This window comes from Myotis yumanensis, unplaced genomic scaffold (assembly GCF_028538775.1).
Source record: "Myotis yumanensis isolate MYYU_CA2020_CCGP unplaced genomic scaffold, mMyoYum1.0.hap1 SCAF_14, whole genome shotgun sequence".
NCBI lineage: Eukaryota > Metazoa > Chordata > Mammalia > Chiroptera > Vespertilionidae > Myotis > Myotis yumanensis.
The window spans coordinates 57,710,174-57,736,666 of NW_027223765.1; the positions used below are offsets into that span (position 1 = coordinate 57,710,174).

Sequence of the window (26,493 nt, forward strand, 5' to 3'; positions counted from 1 at the left end):
ACTGGACTGGCTCCTTTAGATGCTCAGCAAACAGGAGTTTGAGCAGACGCTCGTTTTTAATCCCAACACAGGACGGCCTCTAACCCATTCCTTGCTGTGGCCTCAAGGTTTCCGAGTAGCCCCTCGGAACTGCTGGAGTGAGAGACCAAGGGCCCCCCTGACTGCTCTCATCTCCTCTTGGCTGCCCAGGAAGATGCTGAGAGCAGAGCATAAGCTTGGGCACTCTCCAGCTTAAAACATCTTCTGACCCTTGACCAAGATTAACCCAGCAAGAGCTTCTTAGCACAATGGAGCCCCCTCCTGCCAGGGCATTCCCCCAGACATCTGAACGTAGCCCCACGCTGGGGTGAGCCTCGCCTCCCTCCCCACCCTCCCTCCCCTAAAGGATCCCCGTGTACTTTCACTGTCGGGACCCACCCCTGCTGCACGCTGTCTAGTGTGGGGACAGCTCTCATCCTCCCAAATGGTGAAGCCAGTGCCCAGCAAGGACTGACCCTCAGGTAGCACAGAAAGCCTGTCACTTCACCTGCACCCACAATGCCCCTGGGAGACACCAGACACCATGAGCCCCACCCTTCAACCTGCCAGATTCTGGAGAGGCTGGACTTGGGTTTGACTCCGGGAAATTAGGACAAGGACAAGGGAGCGTGCCAAGCTTGCTGTTACCAGGACCAACCTATTTTCAAATGAGGGTCCTTAGCCATTTCTAGTCCCTTCCCTTCAGTGCTGGTGCAAGCGCTGACAGGACCAGCAGTCCCGGGGATGGCCCTGGCGCTCTGGAGGCAGCGCGGAGGCTTTCAGCATCACTGCCTCCTTCAGCTCACTGCTCCCACCCAAAGGATGCGCGTGACATGGCTCGTTTCCTTCTAGAACTTGGCCATCCCTTGCCCAAGCACTTCCTGCAGCCCCGTGCCACGCCCTGAGCCACGCCGGCCCCCCACATGCCCTGTGCCTCCTGCTCCCAGTGGGCATACTCTACCAGTTCACAAACTAAGTTAAAAAAGGAACCATTTCCCACACAAAACTAAGATTTCAATGTAAATTTTACTATTTTATTTGTGAAAAAACTACAAGCAGAATTCATAAATAGACATTTCTATTTAAAGCAGGAAAATGATAAAGTGGCTTCTAATCACACAGTCGTGCACATGCCAGCGACAGGAATATATTAACATCTTTATTTGCTAGACGGAGAGCAGTGTCCAATATAAATCCCCCCAACATTTCAGACCTGCGAATTTCTGACCAGTTCACAAAACCACCAACTGACACTTTCGCATGAAGAAAAATCAGACCTAAGACTCAGCTATAAAGACGACAGAGCAGAAACCTCCGAAGCGAGACAAGCTGTCTTCCTGGGCAAATGAGAAATATAGCTGTATAATACAGTAACAAAAATTCACAAGATTATGTTGGACATACTTAACAAGCATTCTCTATTTGTCTCCAACAAACAAAGCTAAGGAAATAATGTAACCATCTTTACACAGTAAATTAAGGTTACGAGTCATACACAAGAACAGAACTGCTTGCGCATTAAAAACTGTTCAGCTCCATTGTCATACTCTAAATGTTGGCTCTTAAAACCATTTTCGGTTACATACAAGCAAAGGTTATTATATATTCAGCAATTAATAGATTTTCAATAATTTACGATATGGTAGCTTAGAAAAGTAGGCTGAGAATGGTCTTGATAAGGCAGGTGAGACGTCTTTGTGGCACGCAACTCCCAGAAGCTTCTGCCATTGTTTTCAAATATCCAGATTGAAACAGAAGGGCTTTGACTGAAATGTTTTGTGGGTGTCAAGATACTTCACCTTTGAACTGCTCAACTCAAACAGAGCATGTCAGGTAAGCTCTGTGCTCGCCTGAAGACCAGGTGGTGTTAAAACAAATGGAACCTTGCAAGGGTAACACTGTGCTTTTTGCTTTGGCTTTATAACCTGCTTACTGTGCCACCGAACACCAGGTATTTCTGACCCTTTAATATGTTCCTTTCTAATCTACACTAGTGTTTTTACACATTGCCCACCTGTTGTAGGGCAAACTGCAAATACGGGAAGTTCCACGAATTCTGTCTCCAGATCACATGTCTGAGGGACCTCAATGTCAGAAGTTAAGCCTCCAGTGCCCACCACCTCGGGCCTCAGCAGCTCGCAGGCAGCAGGGGCCAGCCCAGGACACAGGCCCGAGGCTCCACTACCACTTGCAGTCCCATCACAATGGCCACGTCATCCCACCTGTCCTAAAGCACCCTCCATCCGTCACCTCCCGTCCTCTATTCATGTCAGAGGCAAAGCCAAAACACCAAGGCATTGCAATCATGAATCAGCAGCCGAGTAGCTGGCTCATCAGCTTCCCCCACTAGTCTAGGAGTCCAATCACTGTACAGGAGACTAATTTTGAGAAGTTACACAGTGTTTCTGAAATGCACACCAACACTTTATGGTTCGGAAAGCAGTGCAACCCACGAGTTTGGTGACATCTAATTTTTCTTATTAAAAAGTTAATTTTCAAACTTAGCAATTCCTTATATCTCTGGAAAATAAATATGGCTGACTAATTTACCCTCCCTGAGACCCTTAATAAAAGGAATATTAAAACTTTAGAAGGAATGTCTTTGCAATATCCCACTAATATTAAATTGTGGATTTAAAATTCATAGTCAAATCACTATGTATTATATATTCTGATACTTACAGAAAGCATTTGATTTCCTTTGGTTCATTAATAAATACTTGAAAAAGGTATCTAAAAAGATAAGCACAGCTTGCATCCCAGATGCAAGCATCCTTGCGAAAGGGGACATTGTCCGAGCGTTTGCGAGTAGGACCACACAACAACGGCACTGCTGCAGACCCTGTGCTTGGAGAGCAGATGGAGGTCATGGCGCAGAGGGACGCGGAGTCTGATGTAGATGGGAAAGGAACCTTTCCTGTCGGCTACTCAAATCAAGCTGTTCATTTTTTCTTTTTACTTGTGGCCTCCAGACAGAAGTGACTTCTATTCTTAAGCATACCAGGTTTCTCATGCCCACCTGTGGGGCTTCCTCACAACCAGCTGCCTCCCAGGCTCCCTTAAGTTATGACCAAATAAAGGAAGGTGACATCAAGTCCCCGCAGTGACTCTGAAGTCTGGGAACCTGGACACGAGTGGTGGGAGTTACACAGAAGAGAGACCCTAATCCAAATGAGGCAAAACAAAGCATTTTAAAATGCCAGTGGGTAGAAACCTTAGTGGTCTTTGTTTTTGTCTCCACCCTTCCACTGAGATAGTAAAAATGGGTGAAAAGAAACTTTAAAACAGAGTTTACTCGCGTTATTGTCAGGTCCAGAAGGGGACGGCAGGCTCCCAGAGTGCCCTTCCCAGCAGGAAGGCGAGGCCTGCGGCAGGAACACCTTTGTTCATCAGGACAAGAAAGGAGTGGAGTTTTAAGAAAGAAAAACAATTCCCACAACTGAATTGGTGGCATAAGGGACAGGAGGGCAGGAGGCAAACCAATTTCAGTGACAAAACCACCAGGGCAATGCCCTGTGCGAGTGGTGTCACGGATTTGCTTCTTGTATGGACCAAAAATGCAGTTGAGTCCGTTTTAATCCTAAAGCTAAGCGACAATTTATAGACTGACCTCAGCCCCGAGCAGAGGCCTGGGAAGTGGTGGAATCGCGTATGGAACACCGTGTTTTCACGAGCGAGCGCCATGTGAGAACAGCACTGTGTACACTACAGTGCTGTGGGCGATGCGCACAGCCCTTGGCATGGGAGCGCACTGGGTGCTGCTGATCGACAGAGCCTCCCAGCCAGCACCTGGGGTCAGCGCTTCCGCTGCAAGTGCCGGCTCTCTGGAGCAGTCCTGAAATGGGAGATCACATTGTTTAAAAACCTCTGTTTTCCTATCACCCAGTGCTCTTTAGACAGATGAGAGAGCCAAGCTGCCCGTGGGCGGGAACACACCTCGTGTAAGACCGATTCTAATGCAATGTCCGCACTTCCGTAGAAGGGACTGTCCCGGGTCTGTAACTGTTCAAGGTTGTACTCACTTCACAGTGTATCAAGCACCAGCGTTGCCATGGATTGGTTTCAAATAACCCTTTATATATAATTTTATATTTATATATAGTTATATCAAAACTGATAGTACATAGTATAACTGGAAGAAAGAAATAAACTTAGAAGGATATGCTGAGAGGATGGAGCTTGTGAACACAATAAATAAAAGTTCCCTCCCCCTCCCAGCCCACCCCCAACAAAACAAAAACAAAAACCAGTTGTAATGTACATGGAAAATTGTGCACAGCAGATTTTTTTTTTTTATAAAAAGTAGATTCAGGAGCACATCCAATTATAAATGATTGTTAGGAAAATCATATAAAACAATGGAATACATAAAAGTGTCAAGAGTAATCGTCAGGGTGCGAAATTCCTTGGTGGCCAAATGCCCATGGCAAGCAGAAATGATCCTGGCAGCATCACTAACAGGTCGATGTCCACAGAAGGTTCTCCAGGTGCAGCAGCATGGGCAGGTGGAGGTTTGAATTTCAGACCCTGATTCATAGTTTTCACAATTCCATGTGCAATTTCAGAAAGACTCGTCGTTCACTGCGGACAGGTCACCCTTCGGAGTGGAGGAGCGGGAGGAGCCCTTGTCTGTGCTCTCCGACCCCGAGCTGCTCTGGTGCTGCTGTTCTGACCCTGCACTGGAGGTCACTGTGGAGGAGGACGTGGAGGAGGAGCGAGTCTTTTCCTTAAAGTCTGTGATAATGACAGTGACGTTGCCCACAGTCACTGCCAACTGCTGTGCAGTGCTTCTGTCCACATTTTTCAGTCGGGGCCTGAAAGCAACACCACAGGGAACAGCCAGTTACATAAGCTCTGGGTTAGAAGCGGTCTGGCAGACATCATCCACACAGAGATCCAGGACACCCCCACATACCACAGCTACCACAAAACCTGCAGCTTAACCTCAGCAGCAACAGAAACCATTGCCCGTCAGCAAAGCTTCGAACCACTCCAAAGTTATCATCAACATATCTGTCTCCTGTTTGGCCACAGTGGTATAAAGTATTGCACACCCACGCACACAAGCACGCACACACGCGCACGCGCACACAGCTCAGTCTCAGACCTAGTTCTCCACCCTAGCCCTCAGCCTATAAACCCACAGGCACAAAACCATCTGGTTCTTGAGGACTCAGCCCACCAGAGCAGCACTTGACCTTTGCAGTCTGCGTCAGTACCTTGAGGTGTGATTTGACTCGCTGGTCTTGGTTGTCGCACTGGCGGACTGTATGCTGTTTGCTTCACTAGGAGGGTCTTTCAGAATATCCGACTTTGGTCTAAAGGGACGGGGTGCCAAAAGAGGTATTAAAAAGATAGCTTTGCTTCACCTGCAAAGTAACATACAACCTGAGTTACCCGGAACTTACTTTGTTTTCTTGTTGGTGTTTTTCTTGGTGACACTGGGACTAATTTCCTTATCTTTCTCGGGTTTCTCTTTGTCTTGCTTTTCAACTTTCTCCTTCTTCTCCTTCTTCGGGGGTGGTGGGGTGGCATACTGCTGTGCCACCTGTTGTGCCACCAGCTGAGAATTGATTCGAGGTTTTCTAAAACATTCAAGGAAAGACACACCATTATTTGCTTTATAAATATCAGGTTTTATTTTGGTCTCCTAATTCCTCAGGTATTTTATTACTAGTATCTGGCAGCTCAAAGCTCCATTACATGGTGCTATTTCTACATTCCTATCTCCATGTGGCATAGAGGAGTCCGTAAGACCTTTTTCCTTTTCACATTCACTTCTTGTATGTCTACCATAAGGACAGGTGCAGGTGCTTACACAGCAGTGCAGTGTCTCTCGGCCATAAAGGGCACGGCTTTGTTCTGAGAGTGCTGAGACCACCAGTGCTTTTGAGCTGCCAAGATTATATGCCTGTCAGCTCACAAACACTCCCACTGCAGAAGGTCATCTCATTTCATTAGGTGGGCACTGGTACTCCCTCAAAAAGAGGATAAAATTACAAGTGTGACATTTCCCCTCAATGCAATGATTCCGATGTGGTCTGCTCCCTGCAGCTCTGTGATTGGCACGGACAACGGACGACACAGAGCAATAAAGGGGGTGAAGACTGAAAGTCATTATAAAAAATCCTGAGATGATGATACATTCATTGTGATAGCAACCATCATGTCCTCACCAACCTCCAGCTGACGCTGGCTCTCAGCACACACCATTGTTTGCCAATTGTAAGTGGTGCCAAACACTTCTCACTCTGCACGACCATGCAGGCCCACGTGGGAAGGCAGAGCGGAAAGCCTATACAGTACTCATCTTCAAAGACAGTCCACCCAGACCAGTGGTTCTCAACCTTCCTAATGTTGCGACCCTTTAATACAGGTTCCTCATGTTGTGGTGACCCCCAATTTCATTGTTACAAATTGAACATAATTAAAGCATAGTGATTAATCACAAAAACAGTATGTAATTATATATGTGTTTTCCGATGGTCTTAGGTGACCACTGTGAAAGGGTCGTTCGACCCACAGGTTGAGAACCACTGACCTAGACGGACATGTACCGTGTAATAAACTCTCCAAGTACAAGGTAGGGAAGCAAACATAAAATGGATCCGTTCACGAGGTGAAACGACTAGCTGCCACAATTAACCATGCCCTCAGACCCTACAGGATGGAGGCCTGGACAAAAGAAAAGCAAACGTTAAGAAAAAGAAAACAAAACGAGAGTTGCTGGATCCATGGCCACCCCGAGCTAGGCACAGTCTGCTCCGAGCGCTCAGTGGCGTGTGCCTTCGCCAGAAACATGCGAACAAAGAGGCACGCTAGGAGCCAGTTCCCTGGGCTCTGGCAGCACAGGCCACGGTCGGCTGCCGCCCCATGGAAGCCCGTCAGGTACACCTCAGCCCTGATCACAAACGGCCGCACGTGTCACTGGGCAAGGGCTTCAAACACAGGTGGGAGTGTCCCTAGAAAGGGAGGGAGGGACTTACTCTAAGCCTGGCCCCCAAACACGCACAGCCACGCCCCCCCACCCCCACCCCCTGCCCCCCGGGCAGTAGCTGCCTCTTTCTCGGGCTCTAACCAAGCAGCAGTAGCCATTCTGAGCCTCTCCTCCTTCCAGGAGAAGGTGACTACGGGCACCCTCATAAAGAAGGTCATGCTTCTCACAGATGCTAGCTGGGGACACAACAGCTCGCCGTCTACAGGGATCACCAAGCATGTCCGTCCTTGTGCCATCCACACTAACCAGACTCAGCCAGTGCTAACACTGTGAACAATCCATTAAAACTAAGAAAAACTACACCTTGAGGGAGAATTCCCATTCGCCAGTATGTGTGCTTTACTCCAGGGAAATCTCACATGAGAACAGGAGGACACCTGGGCACCAGTCCACTCCAGGACGCTTGCCCCATCTATGATGTCACTACCACTGGGCACTGTAATTGCCAATCAACTGTATACTCCTGAATGGCAAAACTGCATCCTAATCATCTTTGTTAGTAACATTATCTACTGGGTAAATAAAGAATAAACAACATTGCAGAGAAAAACAAAGTAGAATGAGGACTGAGGAGAGGGGCCAAACTCTGGTGATACAGGAAGTCACTGCCGACTTTTAGAGCAGGCCCCATGCGAGCAGAGACCAGGGCACCGGGGACCACCAGGGGGTAATTCAGAGCCAACGGGAGCCTTCTTCGAGAACCTACTAGAAGGGTGAGCAGGCTGGAGGTTTCTATAGGAAAGGGAGACACGCTGTGTTGTGCTCCGAGTTGGGAGTTAATCCAGGGGCAGGAGAGAAAGCACACACTCAAGAACTGGGGAAGATGTGGGGACACTTTTCCTCTGAGACAGAAGGGGGATACTAGAGGGGCTGTCGCGGAATATGGAAATGAAAAAGCAGAGAGGAGATTCAGAAACCATGGGCACTGGAAATGGCGCCAGTTGGTGGGCAGCAGGCAGAGCAGCGAGAGAGCTGGTGATGAGCAGAGAAAGGGACTTCTGCATCTCACACACGGCCTGAATGGCCTGAGTGCAGTGTGCTTTATGGACGCTCTCAGCTGCCCGACCAGCTTATCCAGAAGGGCCATCCCCTAACCAGGTAGTCCACTCGGCTAGGGGCATCCTGGGCACTAGGGGAGCTGCCCATCACCATGTCTCTGCCAAGGGCAATCCTCTACATGTCGGCAAACAAACCCTCAGAATTCTTCAGCCCAGCACCACAATCCAGGATCGGCAGTGCAAATGTACATGTGCAGGCAGTGAGATGAGCTCCACTTCTCAGCAGGCAGCACGTGTGCCCAGCATGCGCACTCTCTCCCGTGCGCCTAAGAAAATGAGTGGTCGAATGGTCGAGTGCCTCTCTTGCTAATGGTCAGCCAAACAAAATTTCACAAATGAGGAGGAGCCAAGGCTATCTGGGATCTGCCTATTATCAAGAAACTAGTGGCCCAGTGCACAGATTCATACACATTTAAAGGAAATTAATTAGAAAGTGGCTGGCAGGGCAGGACCGGGCGAGACGGGCTGGACACATCCTGGAGCCAACCTCCCGGGTCGGCTGCACCTGGGGCAGAGCCACAGCTCGAGGGGCATCTGCAGTCACCGCAGCTCAGCAGTAAACCAGGTTCGGGCCGACAGTGCTCCAGCAACAACATAACCCGTGGCCAAAGGCGGATTCGTACAGCCCTGCGAGGAATCGGGTTCCCTCCTCTCTGGTTCTGGGTGCGCCACCCGAGAACCACCACTGCCAAGTCACTGCAGCTCGGCAGCTCCTGCGCTGAGTGTCTGCCCCCTGGTGGTCAGTGCGTGTCATACCTACCGGACGGTTCCTTAGCCTTTTATATATACTAAAGGCCCGGTGCACGGATTCATGCATATTGAAAGGAAATTAATTAGAAGGTGGTCGGGTGGAGCGGAACTGGGAGAGATGGGCCGAACATGCCCTGGAGTCAACCTTCCACGGTCCCTCCCCAGCCGGCCTCACCTGGGGCGGTGCTGGGGCTCGAAGGGTGTCTGTGGAGTGAGCAGGGTCCCTCCAGCAGGTGGGGTCCCTCAGCCTGACCTGTGGGGATTGGGCCGAAACTGGCAGTCCAACTCTGGAAGGGTTCCGGAGTTCGAGAGGGCACTCTGCAGAGTTGCTGTTGCCTGGCAGCTCCTGCGTTGAGCGGCTGCCCCCTGTGGTCAGTGTGTGCTCATAGCTACCGGCTGGTCGTCCGGTCCCTTAGGCTTTTATATATATAGATTATTACAGCTGCTATTTCAAGTTAATTCTCCCAGGGCCTAGGGATGTGGGTGAGGTAGGAAAATACACCTGACTTGTTTGGAAAAGGCCCACACAGTGCTTCTGAACAAAGAGCACACTAACACTTATTGGCTCAAAAAGCAGCACAGCCCCTTTCAAGGGGAAGGTAAGGGAAACTAGTGAGAGACCTCCCACAAGACCTCTTGCTCTTGCAGTGAAGGCGCTACGTATCCCAACTGCTCTGGCAGCGCTTGCCATCTGTCCCCTCTGTGTTTCTAGGCTAATGTGCTCTGACTATGTGTGACACAATGGAAAGGGCCAATCTCCAGGAACAGAGCTACACACACTTCACTCCTGCGAGGCCCAAAGCCAGCTAGTTTCCAGGGCAGACATTACAAGCTGCGCCTCAAGTCCAAGAGGCAGAGTGGTCCACAGGCAGCCCAGACAGGCACACCATACAGCTGGATTTAGCACATCCTCTAGAGGAGGAATTCTATTTCCACTTTTAAAATATATATATATTTTATTGATTTTTTACAGAGAGAAAGGGAGAGGGATAGAGAGTTTGAAACATCGATGAGAGAGAAGCATCAATCAGCTGCCTCCCACACCCCCCCCACTGGGGATGTGCCCACAACCAAAGTACAGGCCCTTGACCGGAATCAAACCTGGGACCCTTCAGTCTGCAGGCCAACACTCTATCCACTGAGCCAAACCGGTTAGAGCTATTTCCACTTTTAAAATGAAGACAGAAACATAGCCAAGGGTTAGTTAAGTGGCTGAGCTGGGATTTTTAAACCCAAATCCATCTGGACTTCCCATGGGTTCCTCTTATGAAGGAACTGCAAATGAGTCTCTCTACTTTGGAAGAGCCCAGACTTGTTTTTAGGTGTGTGTATGCGTGCGTGGGGGGGGGGGGGGGGGGGGCGCGCGCGGCTCCAGCAGAAGCTACTAGGGATGAAAAGCCCAGGTCAACCCCAGGCTATGGTTTAGACACCTCCCGAGAGTCCCACTGTCCTCACTCGTCTCACCAGATTTACTCTGGCAAGAAGAGACCACTGGGGTGTCCTTCAGAGAAGGGAAAAGGGCAGGAGAAGCTGGCAAGAATGTCTCCCCCTGTCTGTAAGGAATGAACCCCGATCAGACAGTGAACACTGCTGACCCTGACAAAGAGTTCTTCCCACAGTTTAGCTGCTCAATGAAGTCTTCCCTGAGCCACACAACGAACTGCCAACAGCTCATTTGATGGGCGGAACTTTCAACCTGTTGTAGGAAAGTCAATGCTTGATGCGGGTCTCCATAATGACCCAAGTTTCCCAACTCACAAACCTTCAATGAGCAATGAACAGCCGCCACCATATAGTGGGAAACACTAGATGACAGCACATGGCTTACAGCTGTTGGTGCCTAAGCCTCCACCACTACCACCAAACAAATAAAAAGCCCTATTTGACCAGAAATGCTATCAATAGGGGGCCTGGTTTCCTGTATGAGTAAGTTTGGCACTAAACGAGTTTTTTGTGTCTTCTTCTTCAAAACTATATATCTTTAAACAAAATAAGCAGACAAGCAGAACAGAAACAGACTCACAGATACAGAAAACATTTTGACAGTTCCCAGATGGAAGGGGGGTTGGGAGGATGAGTGAAAAAGGTGAAGGAAGTAAGAAGTTACAGAACAGTCACAGGGATGTAAAGTACAGCACAGGGAATATTGTCAATAATCCTATATAATAAAAGCTTAATATGCTAAGTGTCCGGTCATTCAGTTGGCCATTCAACCAATCAAAGCGTAATATGCAAATGATATGCTAAGGTCAGTCAACTGCTTGCTATGACGTGCACTGACCACCAGGGGGCAGAAAGTCGACTGGTTGACCAGTCGCTATGGCATGCACTGACCACCAGGGGGGGGCAAATGCTTCCACTGGTTGGTTAGCTCGCTGCTGTGGTCTGGATGATTGAACTGAGCGAGATGGGCCAGACATGCCCTAGAGTCCTCCCACAGTCCCTCCCTGGCTGGTCAACCTCCCACGTTCCTCCCTGGCCCTGATCCTGCCCCAGTAGGGTCCCTCGACCTGGCCTGCACCCTCTCGCAATCAGGGACACCTCAGGGGATGTCAGAGAGCTGGTTTCGTCCCAATGGCAGAATGACTGGTTGCTATGACACACACTGACCACCAGGTGGCAGACACTCAACACAGGAGCTGCCCCTTGGTGGTCAGTGTGCTCCCACAAGGGGAGCGCTGTTCGGCCAGAAGCCGGGCTCAAGGCTGGTGAGTGCAGCAGCGGTGGCAGGAGCCTCTCCCGCCTCCATGGCAGCGCTAAGGATGTCCAACTGATGGCTTAGGCCCACTACCCACGGGGAGTGGGCCTAAGCCATCAGTTGGACATCCCCCGAGGGCTCCCAGACTGCGAGAGGATGCATGCCAGGCTGAGGGACAACCCCCCCCCCCCCCTGCATAAATTTCGTGCACGGGGTCTCTAGTATTGTTTAACTATGTACGGTGTCAGGTGGATACTAGATTTACTGGGGTGGATCACTTTATAAGTTATATAAATGTCTTATTGCTATGTTGTACACCTGAAACTAATATAATATTGTATGTCAACTGTAATTGAAAAATAAGACCATTTTTTATGGAAAAATGTGGCTTCTTAAAATTATTTTATAAGATCTATTTTTACTTCAATAGAGTTTACAAATAAAAATCTGTTGTGAAACTGCAATAAACAGACATCATCAGAAAAACGTCTATTTATTTGCATTTAAACAGCTAATATTTCAGAAAAGTCTATTCCATAAAAAATGAAGTAAATCTTTATCTAGAGACATCAATTTGAAAAGGCAAAATTTCAGAGTTCGAGCATACATGAACGAGATCACAAAACAAGATCCCTTTCAGGATTGTTTTGGTATGTGTACTGTGCCGTTGGGGAACATAGGCAAACCCTACTTTTTTAAAGAGACAAGTCTACTGTATACCTTTTCCTTCTTTACTCTTGAGCACTGGGGGACCTGAGATCTTGCCACTCGTTTCTCAATGTGCTTCTCCATACCTCAGTGACCACAAGCAACAAGGCAGACATGTCCTGTGGTTCAGGCAACCAAGAGCAAGAGGCATCTCTAATAAATCCTAGCTTTTCCTTATGGTCAGCTCTTCCTAATTTATCATCTGTGCCTTTTGCCAACTTACAGAATTCCATCTGGTGTTTCACTTTTCATTTAAAATCACCAAAGGCTCTAAAATCAGACAATTCATCCATCAAGAAGGAGTGGGTTATAAAAGGTATTCAAATGGCCCTAGCTGATTTGGCTCAGTGGATAGAGCATCAGCCCATGGACTGAAGGGTCACAGGTTCAATTCCATGCCCTGGTTGTCGGGTTACGTGCAGGAGGCAATCAATCAACGTGTCGCACATCACTGTATCTCTCTCTGTCTCTCTCCCTCCCTCCCACTCTCTCTAAGAATCAGTGGGAAAATATCCTCGGGTGACATCTTCAGGTTAGCTTCCACTGCCCTGGAGTTCTTTGGACATGGCCTCTACAAGGCCTCAAACCCCTCCTTTGCCCTGGCCATCTGTTTGCTGAGGAATGAACAACTTCAAGAGTTTAACAACTCTGTGGATGCCTTTCTACTTAGCTCAATCAGGAGCCCTGGTTCTTTATGACATCACCCTGTGGTGCTGTAAGCACAAGCCTCTCCACGTGACCCATTGTCCTATCCCTAGACTCAAGAGATCATTCTAAACATGTGCATTGGGCCGGCTGGGCCAAGGATGAATTTTTGCATTACTGATATCCCAAAACATAAGTACCAGCTGGGAAAAAAAGCAAAGTATTCTGTGCATGGCTGTGATTCAGTAACACTCACTAAAACAGTCTAAAAATAAGATAGGAATAACAGTAAATTCAACCTCAGGAAACTGGGTAGGCCAAATGTGTAAAAATGCTTTATAAATGAAACAAAATTTTTCTTTGCAAAAGCACCTTGTTAAACCACAATGAGGTTAATAAATCTGATCTTTGAACTAATCTGCATATAATAATGCATTCCAAGTTGTAAACAACCAAACTGCAAATACATTTGTAGACTACAATCCACTTTTAAATTGGGTAAAGTCTGCATTTAAGTGGGTAAAGCCTGCATTATCTCTAAGGCAATGTAAGTGTTAAACATGGAGGGTTTGTTTATCCCAGGGGTGGGCAAACTTTTTGACTCAAGGGCCACAATGGGTTCTTAAACTGGACCGGAGGGCCGGAACAAAAGCATGGATGGAGTGTTTGTGTGAACTAATATAAATTCAAAGTAAACATCATTACATAAAAGGGTACGGTCTTTTTTTTTTTAGTTTTATTCATTTCAAACTGTCCGGATCCGGCCAGGCCGTAGTTTGCCCACGGCTGGTAGGCTGGTATCCCAACAATACCTTCCACTGAACAGAATGCTCCTGGCCTTGATGACTAATACTGAAGAGGCCAACAGGAACTACTTGTTTTCTGTTTATTTTACCCAGCTCCCAATTCATTCAATTTTGGAAAATATCACAGATAACGGAGAAGAGAAGAGGAGAAATGCTGTGAGTGGAACCCAGAAGAGTTCTAACTCCAACATTAACAACCATGAGACCTTATGTCGAATGGATCCGAGATTTATCGGATGACCACTTGGTAAATTATGTAAGGTCGATCACTAGGGTGTACACCGGAAACTAATATAGTATTGTATGTCATCTGCAACTGAAAAGTAAAAAGTGCTTTAAATGTAAAAGTAAATCACACACACACACTGAGACCCTAACGGGTGATATAAGACATTTTAAAAATCTAGAAATGCATAGGACAGATTTAAAGTAAGTAGGCTGCTTTTAGGGCTCTTTCCCCTCCAACTGTATTTTTTGTTAAATGACTAATGCCCCGCTTCAGCCTCAGCAATTCTAAAAGATAAGTTAGCCACTAAAAAAGAGAGAGGGTTAACAACCAGACCAAAGAGAATCAGAATTTCTAGACTATTAGTCTGATATCCTTTCAGCTACACCATGCTAGGCTGAATGGTTCTTTTAAATAAAAGATTTTAATACCTTAAAGTTTTCTGTACCTTTTTCATATTTGTTGTGGTGTTATAGTTCAGTATTACGAAGAATCACCAATGTGATCCCAATGAAGAATAAATAACACATGAGAAAATATGGTAGATAATTTGGTTTATAAGCAAATTCCCAGGGAGTTTCCAGGTAAGTGCTTTCTTTTCGGTCATTTTATTTATTTTTTAATTATTTTCTTATTGGTTTCAGAGAGGAAGGGGGAGTGAGAGAGAGACAGAAATATCAATGATGAGGAAGAATCATTGATTGCCTGCCTCCTGCAGTCTCCTACTGGGGATCGAGTCCGCAACCAGGGCATGTGCCCTGACCAGGAATCGAACTATGAGCTTCTGGTTCATAGGTCGATGCTCAACCACTGAGCCCCACCGGCTGGGCATTTGCAGTCATTTTAAAGGACTGATGATCTTGAGAACATTGGACACATATTCATCTGTTCATCTATGGGGAGATGAATCCACACCACAACTCCAGCCTAAGTCTTCCCTGAAGCAGGAAAGAAGACCTCGTACTAGGGGTTAGACCCAGTGACAGTGGTGCCCTTCGGCTGGCTGGTGGAGGCCCATGTCTACATGGCTCAGCCCTGGCGGGCCTTGCTCTGGGAAGATGAGTGCTCATGGCCAGAGCTGCTCTTGCCATAGTGTCAGGCCATGAAGCCAACATCATCAAACAAGGATGAGTCAGAGGCTCACTGCCGCTGTGCTGGATCACACATGGCATTATTAATTTCCCTCTGCTCCCCAAATCATCTTGTCTTTTTGTTTTTTTTCTCTCCTAAATAGTTCTTTCCCCTCTCATGTAAGCACGTGTCTTCATGAAATTTCTCAACTCCTCTGGCTCATCTTCTAGAATGAGCCAGTGGGTGATATGAAAGGGTCTTAAGTTTGTCTTCTGGGTTACTCTTCCCCATCAGTACATAGCCTTCACGCGGGAGAACTGCTGCTCTGTATCAGAAAACTAGTTATTTCCCCTCAAACTGACTACAAATTACTCAATTAAAAAAAACTTATGGACATGAAAACAGTGTGGTGGTTGTGGGGTGAAGAGGGGGATGGAGAGAGGGTACTGGGGGAGATAAATGGTGACGGGGGAAAAATAAAATAAGGTGGGGGGAGAAGACAAGCTGTCCCCTTTCTCCACCTATCCTTCCTTCTGTCACCTTCACATGCTAGGCAGGTATGGACTTTGAGTATGACAGCCTTTGGACTTTTATCCAGACCTAGCTAACTCAGATAAATTACTCAAAATGGGAACACACCTAATTTAACAGTGTTTAAGTCAATTAAATAAGGTCAAGTTCACTTAGTTGTTGCCATAATGTATGTATATACAGCATGTAGATATTCAACAAAATAATTCCCTTAAAAATAATATATACATTTCAAAGCAGTACTACTCCTGTGGTGGAGGCACCTCCCACCGGCCTCCGTGCTGGGCTCAGTGGGAAGCTGCACAAGCAGAAGCTATGGCAGCTCTCCCTCCAGGCCGTGGCCCTCCCTCCAGGCTGCGGCCCTCCCTCCAGGCTGCGGCCCTCCCTCCAGGCAGTAGCTCTCCCTCCAGGCCCTGGCTCTAGATGTGGAGCCCTCACAGTTAGCCAGGCTGTGCAGCAGCAACAACAGCACTAAGCATGCTCACTGACTTACCCCTGCTTTTCCTGCGTTTCAGGTAGAATTTGGTTTTGCAGATATTCCTTTTAAAAAGGATGCCTTTAGGAGGCCACCAGACTTCAACTGTACAATATACATGGTACCACAAGCACACTCACCACATACAACTTGGTTAGGGACAACTGGTTCCAACAGAACATATCATTCTTAACGTAATAGACAGCAGAATCAGAAATGTTCTACTCTAGATTCACAATTATCATTTTGAATATTCAGATGTCTCTCATATCCTGAAAGCACACTTAGTTGACATATAACTGAGCACTACTAAGTGTGGGCAGTAGGACTTTTCTGCAACTCAGGAACATACATTCAGTAAAAGGAGCTACAAGTAGCTTAGATTCTTAAAAACAAAACATCTATTTCATAAGCCAACCTGGCAACAACAGATAAGTGTTAGCCTCCTAGGGGTCCTCAAAACCCTTGAGGGTGGGGGCAGGAGGGGGGGAGGCTACAAGGCCACATCCACTTCCATAGTAGTTTTGTTTTCTATAATAATTTTAAGACATTACTAGCCAGGGCTGAAAATAAAAATTTTAAGCGTACTAAACACCGGAACAACTTTCAAGAAGTGGGCTTAAGGTATTTGAACCAGACTATAGATCTGGTTTCCTCTCCCCTGTGGTGCCTAAAATAATTTTATTGTGGTCATTCAAATAGTTTAAGTAAATGTCCCATAATAAAGGTGCCCTTTGGATCTCACACAGCATTTCCCCAGAAGCAAGCCCACTGAAAAAGAATGTACAACGCGGGCCAAACCCTCAGAGCAAGGCCAGACCTCTGCTGAGGACTGGGTCTGAGCAGCAGTGCAAGGTCACTGGCAACCTGAGCCAGAGTGAGTGTCACAGCAGCGACGGCACTGCAAGCAGGGCTAGTGGAGACACACCTTTCTTCACCGGCCATGTCTCTGAGCAGGAAAGCCCATGGAGGCCTCCAATGTCTACTCTCTCTGGGCCACCTCCCGTGCTCCTCAAACCCTGCTGGGGTGAAGAAGCAGAGATGCCACATGCCTTCTGCCGTCTCCCCTTTGGCATTCTGGCTTCCGGTTCACATTCTTTAAAGAGACTTTTCCCGGGACCTAGTGCGTGCTGAGACAGGTGCTGCTTATGCTCGCATGGTGTGGCTATATGCTCATTCCCATGGAGCTGATAAGACGTGACACCACAGACATCAGCGGCCTGGACCTCTGGTGAAGGCCCCTTGTGTTTATGGGGTGCAGCCTGCACACAAGCTGGGCCATAGGACTTCACAGGCAGTGCCTGACCGCTCCCCTCTACTTCCTGTATTTCTTCTGGATTGAACTTGGTGACCTCAGATGAGTTACATGCTCTCCAAAACTGGTGTTTTCTCACTGGGAGAGAGACTAGAGCAAACCATTCCTACCGTTCCTGTAACTCAGACACTTGTATTCAATATTTAATAAAGACAATTGAAGATAGTATTTGTTCTTAAGGCACACCAGGCAAGCTTGCAGTTTATGCTGTTAGTAACTCAGTCCTTTTTTTGAAAGTCAGAAATAAGCATCATGATGCACATTCTACAAACTAGAACTATAGTGTTGGTTTAGTGACTTTGATATGACCTCGTCCTCCCCCTCAAAAGATATACAAAATTACCTTTTAAGTCATGTCAATGATTTAAGAGGAATCACAGAAACTACAAATCTCTAAGCAAACCATATCTTCAAATAAACTTGATGATGAATCAGTTCTTTCTCCAAGAAACACTACACTAAAGCAATCCAATATGCTCTACAAATTACTTCATAGTTGTCAAAATTCCATTTAAAATGCATTTAACCATTTTGAAATTACAGCTCATGTCACAAAAACTGGGCACTTGCAAAACACACAAAAGAATTAGTAATTCTTCAAATAATAAAAAGCTATGAGGTAATTCAAAGAAATCCAAGGACTAATAAATCAGTTGCTCTCTTCAGGTCTTGGTTTCCTCACCAGTAAAACTTAAAGAGTTCGACTCTTGAAAGAATCCCTTCAATTCTACTCCTTCCAATAGAAACATGCAGACTAGAAAATGACAGTTCTAACCAACAGCCTCGTTCATGGTCAAGTCATGTTCTAATGGGCCTCCTCAATCACTAGTGATCAAAGCTTTCAGAAAGCCTGTCACCACTTCAGAAGATGTCAATTTAGGGTTTCTCGCCCACAGTGCTGCTGCTGTGTCGGACCTCACAGTCTTTGCTATGGGGGCTGTGCTTACGCACGGTAGGGTGTTTAGTGGCAGCCCTGGCTTCTACCCACTAGAAGACAGTAGCCCAACCAACCCCTAGTTTTGACAAGTATGAATCTCTCCAAACATAACCATATGTTCCCTGGGTGGGAAAATTACTCCTTAGAGAGAACCATTAATCTATACAAGAATATAGGAGAATCGAAATATTCACAAAAGTGTGAAGGCATCCCAGAAAAAATAGCACTTCAAAAATTTATCAAAGGTATCTATCAAAAACACCTGTAAGGTGTTCATCACTCTTAACTGGTAAGGTTAGAAGAAGGTAGGATTTAGGAGAAGAATCCTAAGAACTCTGAATATACTGAGATTGTGGGTGTGTTTTTTAAACACATATTAAGTTGTATGTTCATGCTTCTCAAAAATTTTGCAGTAGTTTGGAAGATGGCAGTGTAGGTAAGTAAATGCCTGTACTTGCCGCCTCCCAACCACATAAAAATTACAACTAAACCACAGAACCACCACCATCCAGAACCACGGGAGAGCTGGCTGAATGGAAGTCCTACAATAGAGAGGTAAAGAAGGAAGCGCACTGAGACTGGTGGGAGGTGCAGAGGCGCGGAACGCCTGGTCCGGCACCCATGTGTACAGCTTTTTAATCTGGAGGGAGACCCTCTCTGTGGAGGCGCCCGAAGGAGCAAGGGGTCCCAGTCCCACACCAGACCCCCAGCCCAGGGTCCCAGAGCTGGGACAAGAAGTCCCTAGGGGCAGTAAGAACTACGGGCTGTAAAAACCAGTGTGGATTTTGGCCGAGTGACACACAGGCTGCTGGAGACCCAGCTGCTCCTCTTAAAATGACCGGCACCACAAACTGAACTTACAAGGCCCCATTTCCTATGAGCTCCAGCACCAGGGCGAGGTTCTGGGGGACACGGACACATACGAAGAGGTCTCAGGGCTGACTGGCAGCCATTTCTGTTTTGTTCGGCTGGGTGATTCCCTGAGACCCCGCCTCATCCAATTTACAGCCCCACCCAAGCTGTGCGCAGCGGCTTTTGCATATGAATGGTCTGTCCTGGCTCAGGGTAAAATCACTCAAACAGGCTCCAGCTGGGTCAAGAAGCCCCAAACCTATCAATAAAAGGCCCAGGGCTGGCACCAGCACCAGCCTGCCTTGCTTCACAGCTGGGCCTCGTCTGGGCACTGCCAAACCCGGTACAAAGAAGGGGAATCTGCAGATCTCTCTGTAGCTCAGTGGTTCTCAACCTTGGCTGCACATTAGAATCACCTGGGAATCTTTTTAAAATCCTGATTTCCGGGCCTCATCCTCTGGAAATTGTTTCTTTGTTATGGGGTGAGGCCACAACATTAGTAACGAAGAAACAGAACTTCCGGAGGATGGGGCCTATAAATCAGGATTTTTAAAAGATTCCCAGGTGATTCTAATGTGCAGACAAGGTTGAGAACCACTGCTGTAGCTCCTACTGGGTGGCCCCAGGTAGTGGCTGACTTTGCACCTCCCAGGAGACCCAAGAGCCAGTGTACCCAATGGTCAGTGTCAGATAATACCAGATTACAATTCTAAACATTCATAAGCAACACACTCAAGGGGTGGACTCTGAGCACCAAAGCCCCACTGAAGCCAGACTCTCCCACTGTAGTCACAGCTGGTCCCCACAGCCAATTGGCCTGGAGGTCAATTCCTTCCAGTGACACCAACAGCAATCAAGGCTCAACTGCAACAAGACTGTGCTCACAGCCCATAAAGGGGTGCACCTAGAGCTCCCAGTTCAGGTGACTGGGGAGGCTGATCCACTGGGCCCTATAGAACACCTACCACACAAGGCCACTCTATCAATTAAGGCAGTGGTTCTCAACCTGTGTGACCCCCTTTGGAGGTCAAACAACCCTTTCACAGGGGTCGCCTAAGACCATCGGAAAATGCATATATAATTGCATGTTGTTTTTGTGATTAATCACTATGCTTTAATTATGTTCAATTTGTAACAATGAAATTGGGGGTCACCCCAACATGAGGAACTGTATTAAAGGGTCGTAGCATTAAGAAGGTTGAGAACCACTGAACTAAGGAGACTTAGCAGCTCTACCCAATACATAGAAACACACACAGGGAAGCAGCCAAAATGCGGAGACAAAGAAACATGTCACAAATGAAAGAAATGGAAGAAAGCAAACTACTGGATATAGAGTTCAAAACCATGGTTATAAGATTACTCAAGAATATTCTAGAAACCGCAAAAAAAAAAAAAAAAAGGAAAAGGAACAGTCAGAAATTAAGCATACACTGACTGAAATAAGGAATAATATACAGGGATTCAACAATAGAGTAGAGAATTCTGAGGATCAAATCAACGATTTGAAATATGAGGAAGCTAAAAACACCCAAACAGAAGAGAAGAAAAAAAAAAAGAATCCAAAAATATGAAGATAGTGTAAGGAGCCTCTGGGACAACTTCAAGCATACCAACATCCGAATTATGGGGGTGCCAGAAGGAGAGAGAGAGCAAGATATTGAAAACCTATTTGAAGAAATAATGACAGAAAACTTCCCCTACCTGGTGAAAGAAATAGACTTACAAATCCAGGAAGCACAGAGAGTCCCAAACAAGGGGAACCCAAAGAGGACCACAACAAGACACATCATAATTAAAATGCCAAGAGCAAAAGACAAAGAGAGAATCTTAAAAGCAGCAGGAGAAAAGCAGTTAGTTACCTCCAATGGAGTGCCCATAAAACTGTTAGCTGATTTTTCACCAGAAATTATGAAGACCAGGAGGGAGTGGCAAGAAATACTACCCAGCACAGCTATTATTTAGAATTGAAGGTCAGTTAAAGAACTTCACAGACAAGAGAAAGCTAAGGAGTTCAATCACCACAAAACCAGTATTATATGAAATATTGAAGGGTATTCTTTAAGAAGAGGAAGAAAAAGAAAATGATAAAAAATATGAACCGCAAAATGGCAACAAATACATACCTATCAACAACTCAATCTAAAAATCAAAATAAACAAATAAGAAAGCTAATGAACAGAATAAACTGGTGAATAAAATAGACACAGAGGCATGGAAATGGAACAGACTGATGATTCTCAGAGGGAATGGGGGACGGGAAGAGATTAAACAAAGATCTTATATTCATACTAGAGGCCCGGTGCATGCAATTTGTGAACGGGTGCAGCCCCTAGGCCTGGCCAGTGATCTAAGTGCAAGCGTCTGGCATGGAAGGGCAGGTCCCAGCTGACCTCTGGGCCCTGGACAGCACCTGGGCCCCCACACCACCCCCCTCCACCTGAGTCATGGCGCCTGAGTCCCCACCTGGAGATGCAGTGAGCGCAGCAACGCCGTGGGCTGGGGCGCAGCGTGGGCCTCTGGGCCGCCAAGTGGTGCCGCACGGAAGCCGGGTGGTCAGCACGCTATCTCCCAGCTGGCCTCACAGACCGGCTCCTGTGCTAACCCATGGGGAGCCCGACCGGCCCCTACAGTCCCTGTGGTCCCGGCTCACCCAGAAGAAGCCACGCAGGTGCGGGGTGGGCTCCTCACGGGCGCCCGGCACCTGATCCCGGGGGCTTCTTAGCGAGTCCTAGTATCCCAGAAGAGGGTAGCAGGGGGAGTGAGAGCGAGCTCAGCAGACACCCCGCATTCTCACCACACCTCCATCTGTCACCCCCACCCTCAGGTAGCCAGCAAGAGGTCACAGCCCCAAGCCCAGGCAACATGGGAGGTTGGTTGCTGCCACCCACCCCCAGCTCCCCAATCCCAGCCCAGGGCCCGGCCCCAATCAGGAGATCAGGGCCTGCCGGCCACCAACTGCAGCGCGATCCATTAGGGCCAGGCCCCACCCCCTGCCCAGCTCCCTCAATGCCTGGGAGCCAGCGGCGGCCCCCCCCCCCACCACCAGTTGCTGTCTGTGGGGCGGTCAGAGGGGCAATTGGGCCCCTGCTCGCACCCACCTTGGCCTGGCGCCGCCCGCTCACCTGTTCCACCATCCCACTGTCATTGGGGCCCATCGGGGCTGGCGGTGCCTCCACTGCCGCCTGCTGCCAGCGTCACCGACGCCCACCGTGTTCTGCGCCGCCCCCTGGTGGTCAGCGCACGTCATAGTGAGCAGTCGAACTCCCGGTTGAACAATTTGCATATTGGGCTCTTATTATACAGGATATGCATTACCTATGGACACACACAATAGGATGGCAAAGGCCTGGGGTGGGAACTGGGTGAAGGGGAGAAATGAAGGGAAAAAAGAGGGACATCTGTAATAATCTCAATAATAAAGATTAAAAAATTTTTGCAGTTTTATTAAATATTAAGTCCTGTGCTGCAAAGCAGCATACAAACTCATTCATTGTAAGACAGACCATTTACACTGATGAAAAATGATGCCTCTGGTTCTTCTAAACATCGCACTTTGTCAGGAACCTGTCAGTTGCTTAGATCTAAAGAACATTATTTCTATGTGTAGCACCTACTCTAGGGGTACCCAAGACAATGCGTAGAGAGAGAACCTCTGTGTATAAGACCATGAAAACCAGTTGGGCCAATCACCAGAGAGAGGCTTGAGGGAAGACTACTTTGGTGATATCTACACCATTACAAACTCTGACAGTCAATATCATCTATACCTCAGGCATTTCAGGTTAATCATGTTATTTCTAGGAAGGGAAGGGGAATTTTAGGGTGTCTTACTACTTCAAATATTTAAGAATTAGATAGAATGAAGATGAAGACTCTGAGACCACCAGCAGCTCTCAGCTAGAGACACTTGCACTGAGTTTGAGAATTCCTTTAACTCAATAGATAGGACTTTGTTTTGCTGGGGCAGTGGATGAGCATGCAACACAGGTTGAAGATGGGAATTCATATATAAATTTAAACAGTACAGTAAATCTTAAATTAATGTTGATCATATTTGTTAAGTGGATTAAACATTTCTAAGAAATAATAAGGAAACATGAAAATTATTTGGGTAGGAACAGAATCTTGAGCAAACAGGAGAGATTTTGAGATTACATTAATAGTCATATCTAACATCCTAACAAATCACCATATCTCAGTGCCTAGAAAATCAGTCCTGCTAACATCAAAAGCCACTTTAGCTAAAGAAATCATTTGTGGGGAAATCTTGATAACCAATTTGGTCTGTACCCTTTTAATTCTGAAGGACCTAAAGAAGTGGTGTTCAGGACATTACATGAACAAGCATGTGCAGCCCCTACCCATGAGTACTTTTCTTACCTAAGCAAACTTCTCAAAAGAACTTTCCTAGCAAGGAAGTGTGGTGAGTGGCAAACATGTACCACTGCTATGTTCCGCACACTTCCTGGGTATACTCCCTCTCCTCTTCCTCGTTCTTCAGGAGCCTCGAGGACATCCGAATACTGCCCACCACCTCACCTCTATGTCACCCTTTTCCCTTTAGTCCAGGACCGACACACCTTTCTCCACAAGGTCCTGCCTGCTAATTTTTTGCCTTCCCTCTAGTTATCTTACATCAGGGGTCCTCAAACTTTTTAAACGGGGCCAGTTCACTGTCCCTCAAACCGTTGGAGGGCCGGACTATAGTTTAAAAAAAAACTATGAACAAATTCCTATGCACACTGCACATATCTTATTTTGAAGTAAAAAAAAAAAACGGGAACAAATACAGTATTTGTATTTGCATGTGGCCCGCGGGCCGCAGTTTGAGGACCCCTGTCCTACATGATACTATGAGACCACAGGTCCAAAAAAGAAAGTGCAACTTATTTCTATGCTTGAAACGTCTGCCAACACCCATGGCTTACAGAAGTAAATCTTAGCTCTCTAGCTTGGTATCACGGGGCTCCTACAATTGAGGTCCAAATTCCTTACCAGCTCACCTTTCCTCCATTGCCACCCCACATTGCTTCTGAGTTCTCGCTCAAGCCACACAGGACTTTAGCTTTTCAGAAGATAACTCGGCCACTTTCATCTGCTGATTCCCTAAGTTTCTGAAACGTCCTTCTGCATATGGCACCTGCAGAACCCACACCTACTTTAAAATCCAGTTCAAATGCCAGCATTTTCTCCATTTCTCCTGCCAAATAACATCTTGTGGCCAGATCTGTGGGGTTCCCACACTACCCTGACATGCCTCTACTACTTAATGTCTATCTTATAACATCTCCCGGCTCCCGTCTCTTCCTACTAGAGATTATGAACATCTCTGAGGCAACAGTGACCTTTACATTCTATGCTACACTCCCCCAAAACCTGCTTCAAAATAATTGTTTCCTGACAGCTCAGTTAATGCTGGCTGCAAAGACGTGCGTCCTCGGTAGAGTGATGCACACAGCCAGTGCGCCCCAGCAGGGAGCATCACACTGCGTGATAATGTTAGACTTCAGTCTCTCTGGGCCTCAGAACTGAGGGAATCTGAATAACTCATCTTTCATACTGCCATCCCCAAGCAAAAAGCCTAGGACAGTGATGGTGAACCTATGACTTGCGTGTCAGAGGTGACATGCGAACTCATTTTTTTGGTTGATTTTTCTTTGTTAAATGGCATTTAAGTATATAAAATAAATATCAAAAATATAAATCTGTTTTACTAAGGTTGCAAATATCAAAAAATTTCTATATGTGACACGGCACCAGAGTTAAGTTAGGATTTTTCAAAATGCTGACACGCCGAGCTCAAAAGGTTCGCCATCACTGGCCTAGGACATGGGAGGCTCTCAATGAATATAAATATCTACCCCAGCGATAGAGGAACTCCCAGTTTAAAAGGGGGGAAAGTAAGAAACTTCACAGGGAATGAATAGAGTGCCTCTTCGTGTAAGGAGGCACTGTGATGAGTATTCTACATTCTCACAACTTTTTGAAGTTGCTGAAGGAACCAAAGCCTAAAGATTCCACAGTAAAAAGAAAGCTAAGCAAGTAGAGTTTAAGTCAAGTTTATGCTTTTTACGCTAATCCACACTGCCCGCCCAACGAACCTTGAGATGGGAAACGAACGAAGCCAATGACAGTGAGGAGAACAAGCAAAGTGGTACACTATTAAAGAGAGAGACAGGACGCACGTTTCCAGGAGAGAACAGCCAACAATACTAAAAGCTGCAGCAAATGTGGACTGAAGACAGGCCTCTGAATTTGCCAACCAAAAAAAAGATGTTTCTCATCGGTTCCTTCACTAGATTACACATAAGCCCTTCATGCCCCCACCTCTGCTCCTGCCTCAACATCCAACCTACTTTTACACATCCCACCGACACACACTGCCATGCAGGTGGAAGAAAGCAGGCTTTGACCTTCTGTTCCCAGTGCCTGTATTTTTAACAAGGCCAAGGAAGCAGGACTAATTTTTTGTTTATCAAAGTAAAAAAGATCTATGGGTAGAACAACTGACTTCTCAAAGCGTGACACAATAATCTGCTCATTCACCCTAGAAAACCACACTGTCACAAGAGTACGTACTGTGGCATCAAGGGGGGTGCCACATTACCACCAAGCTCCCAGTTCCATAGATTGGGACACACTGGGAAGGTGGTACAGTCCATACATACAAGGAGTTGCCATCGTCCTCATACAAGAGATTTTCAAGTTGGTATTCCACAATCACCTTCGGTATCAAAGTAAGCCAATGTGCATGCCTTATCCTAAGTTTGCAATAAGGTCAGGAGCCTCTTGTGTCCTATAAACAACTCTGAAATGTGTGCTTGAAAAAGACTTCTTTTCCTCGTAAGCTAAGTCGCTGCAAGCTCACTGTCTTCAGAGACTCACCCAAAGTATGATTCACTAAGTCACAAGATAAAGCAGATGTCTCTAATGCCTTTTATACGTCTGAAATTTTAGTCATATAGTACAGAGTTCCTGTACCACCTCACCCAGCTTCTAAAGTTCACCTCTCATAAGCATAGTATAATTATCAAAACCAGAAAAGTAGCCCTGGGTTAGCTTACAACACTGTTAACTGAATGCACACTCTGACTCTCACACCAGCTTCCCCATGAACTCCCTGCTGTCTCAGCCTTGTACCCAGGCTCCCACGCCACCTTCTGTCGTTCTCCTGTCTCCCGTCTAAGCAGCTCCTCCATCTCTGGTTTTAATGGCCTTAACACTTTGGAAAACATTAGACAAGTATTTTGTAGAAATGTCCCTCAATTTGGGTTTGTCTGTAGTTTTCTTTTTTTAAAACCTCACCTGAAGATGTGTTTTCTTGATTTTAGAGAGAGGAAGGGACAGGGCATACAGAGACACTGATGTGACAGAGAGCATAGATCGGTTGCCTCCAGTAGGCA

The 26,493-nt window shown here is 46.7% G+C and overlaps 1 protein-coding gene across 3 annotated transcripts in view; it reads right to left on the reverse strand.

Annotated features, from left to right (window-relative positions):
• Positions 1 to 491: 491 nt before the first annotated feature.
• RYBP (RING1 and YY1 binding protein) overlaps positions 492 to 26,493 on the reverse strand; it is a 94,459-nt gene continuing 68,457 nt past the window's right edge. Inside the window, exons 1-4 of one of the 3 annotated variants that reach the window (XM_070391027.1) lie at positions 22,213 to 22,448; positions 5,427 to 5,603; positions 5,238 to 5,336; positions 492 to 4,832 (exon numbers count right to left, since the gene is read on the reverse strand). In XM_070391027.1, the coding sequence (XP_070247128.1) occupies positions 4,580 to 4,832; positions 5,238 to 5,336; positions 5,427 to 5,603; positions 22,213 to 22,373 (690 nt within the window). In that variant the 5' untranslated portion in view covers positions 22,374 to 22,448 and the 3' untranslated portion in view covers positions 492 to 4,579. Of the gene's footprint in view, positions 4,833 to 5,237; positions 5,337 to 5,426; positions 5,604 to 22,212; positions 22,449 to 26,493 lie in introns of those variants that run through there. The other 2 variants (XM_070391029.1, XM_070391028.1) reach the window with 2 other exon arrangements.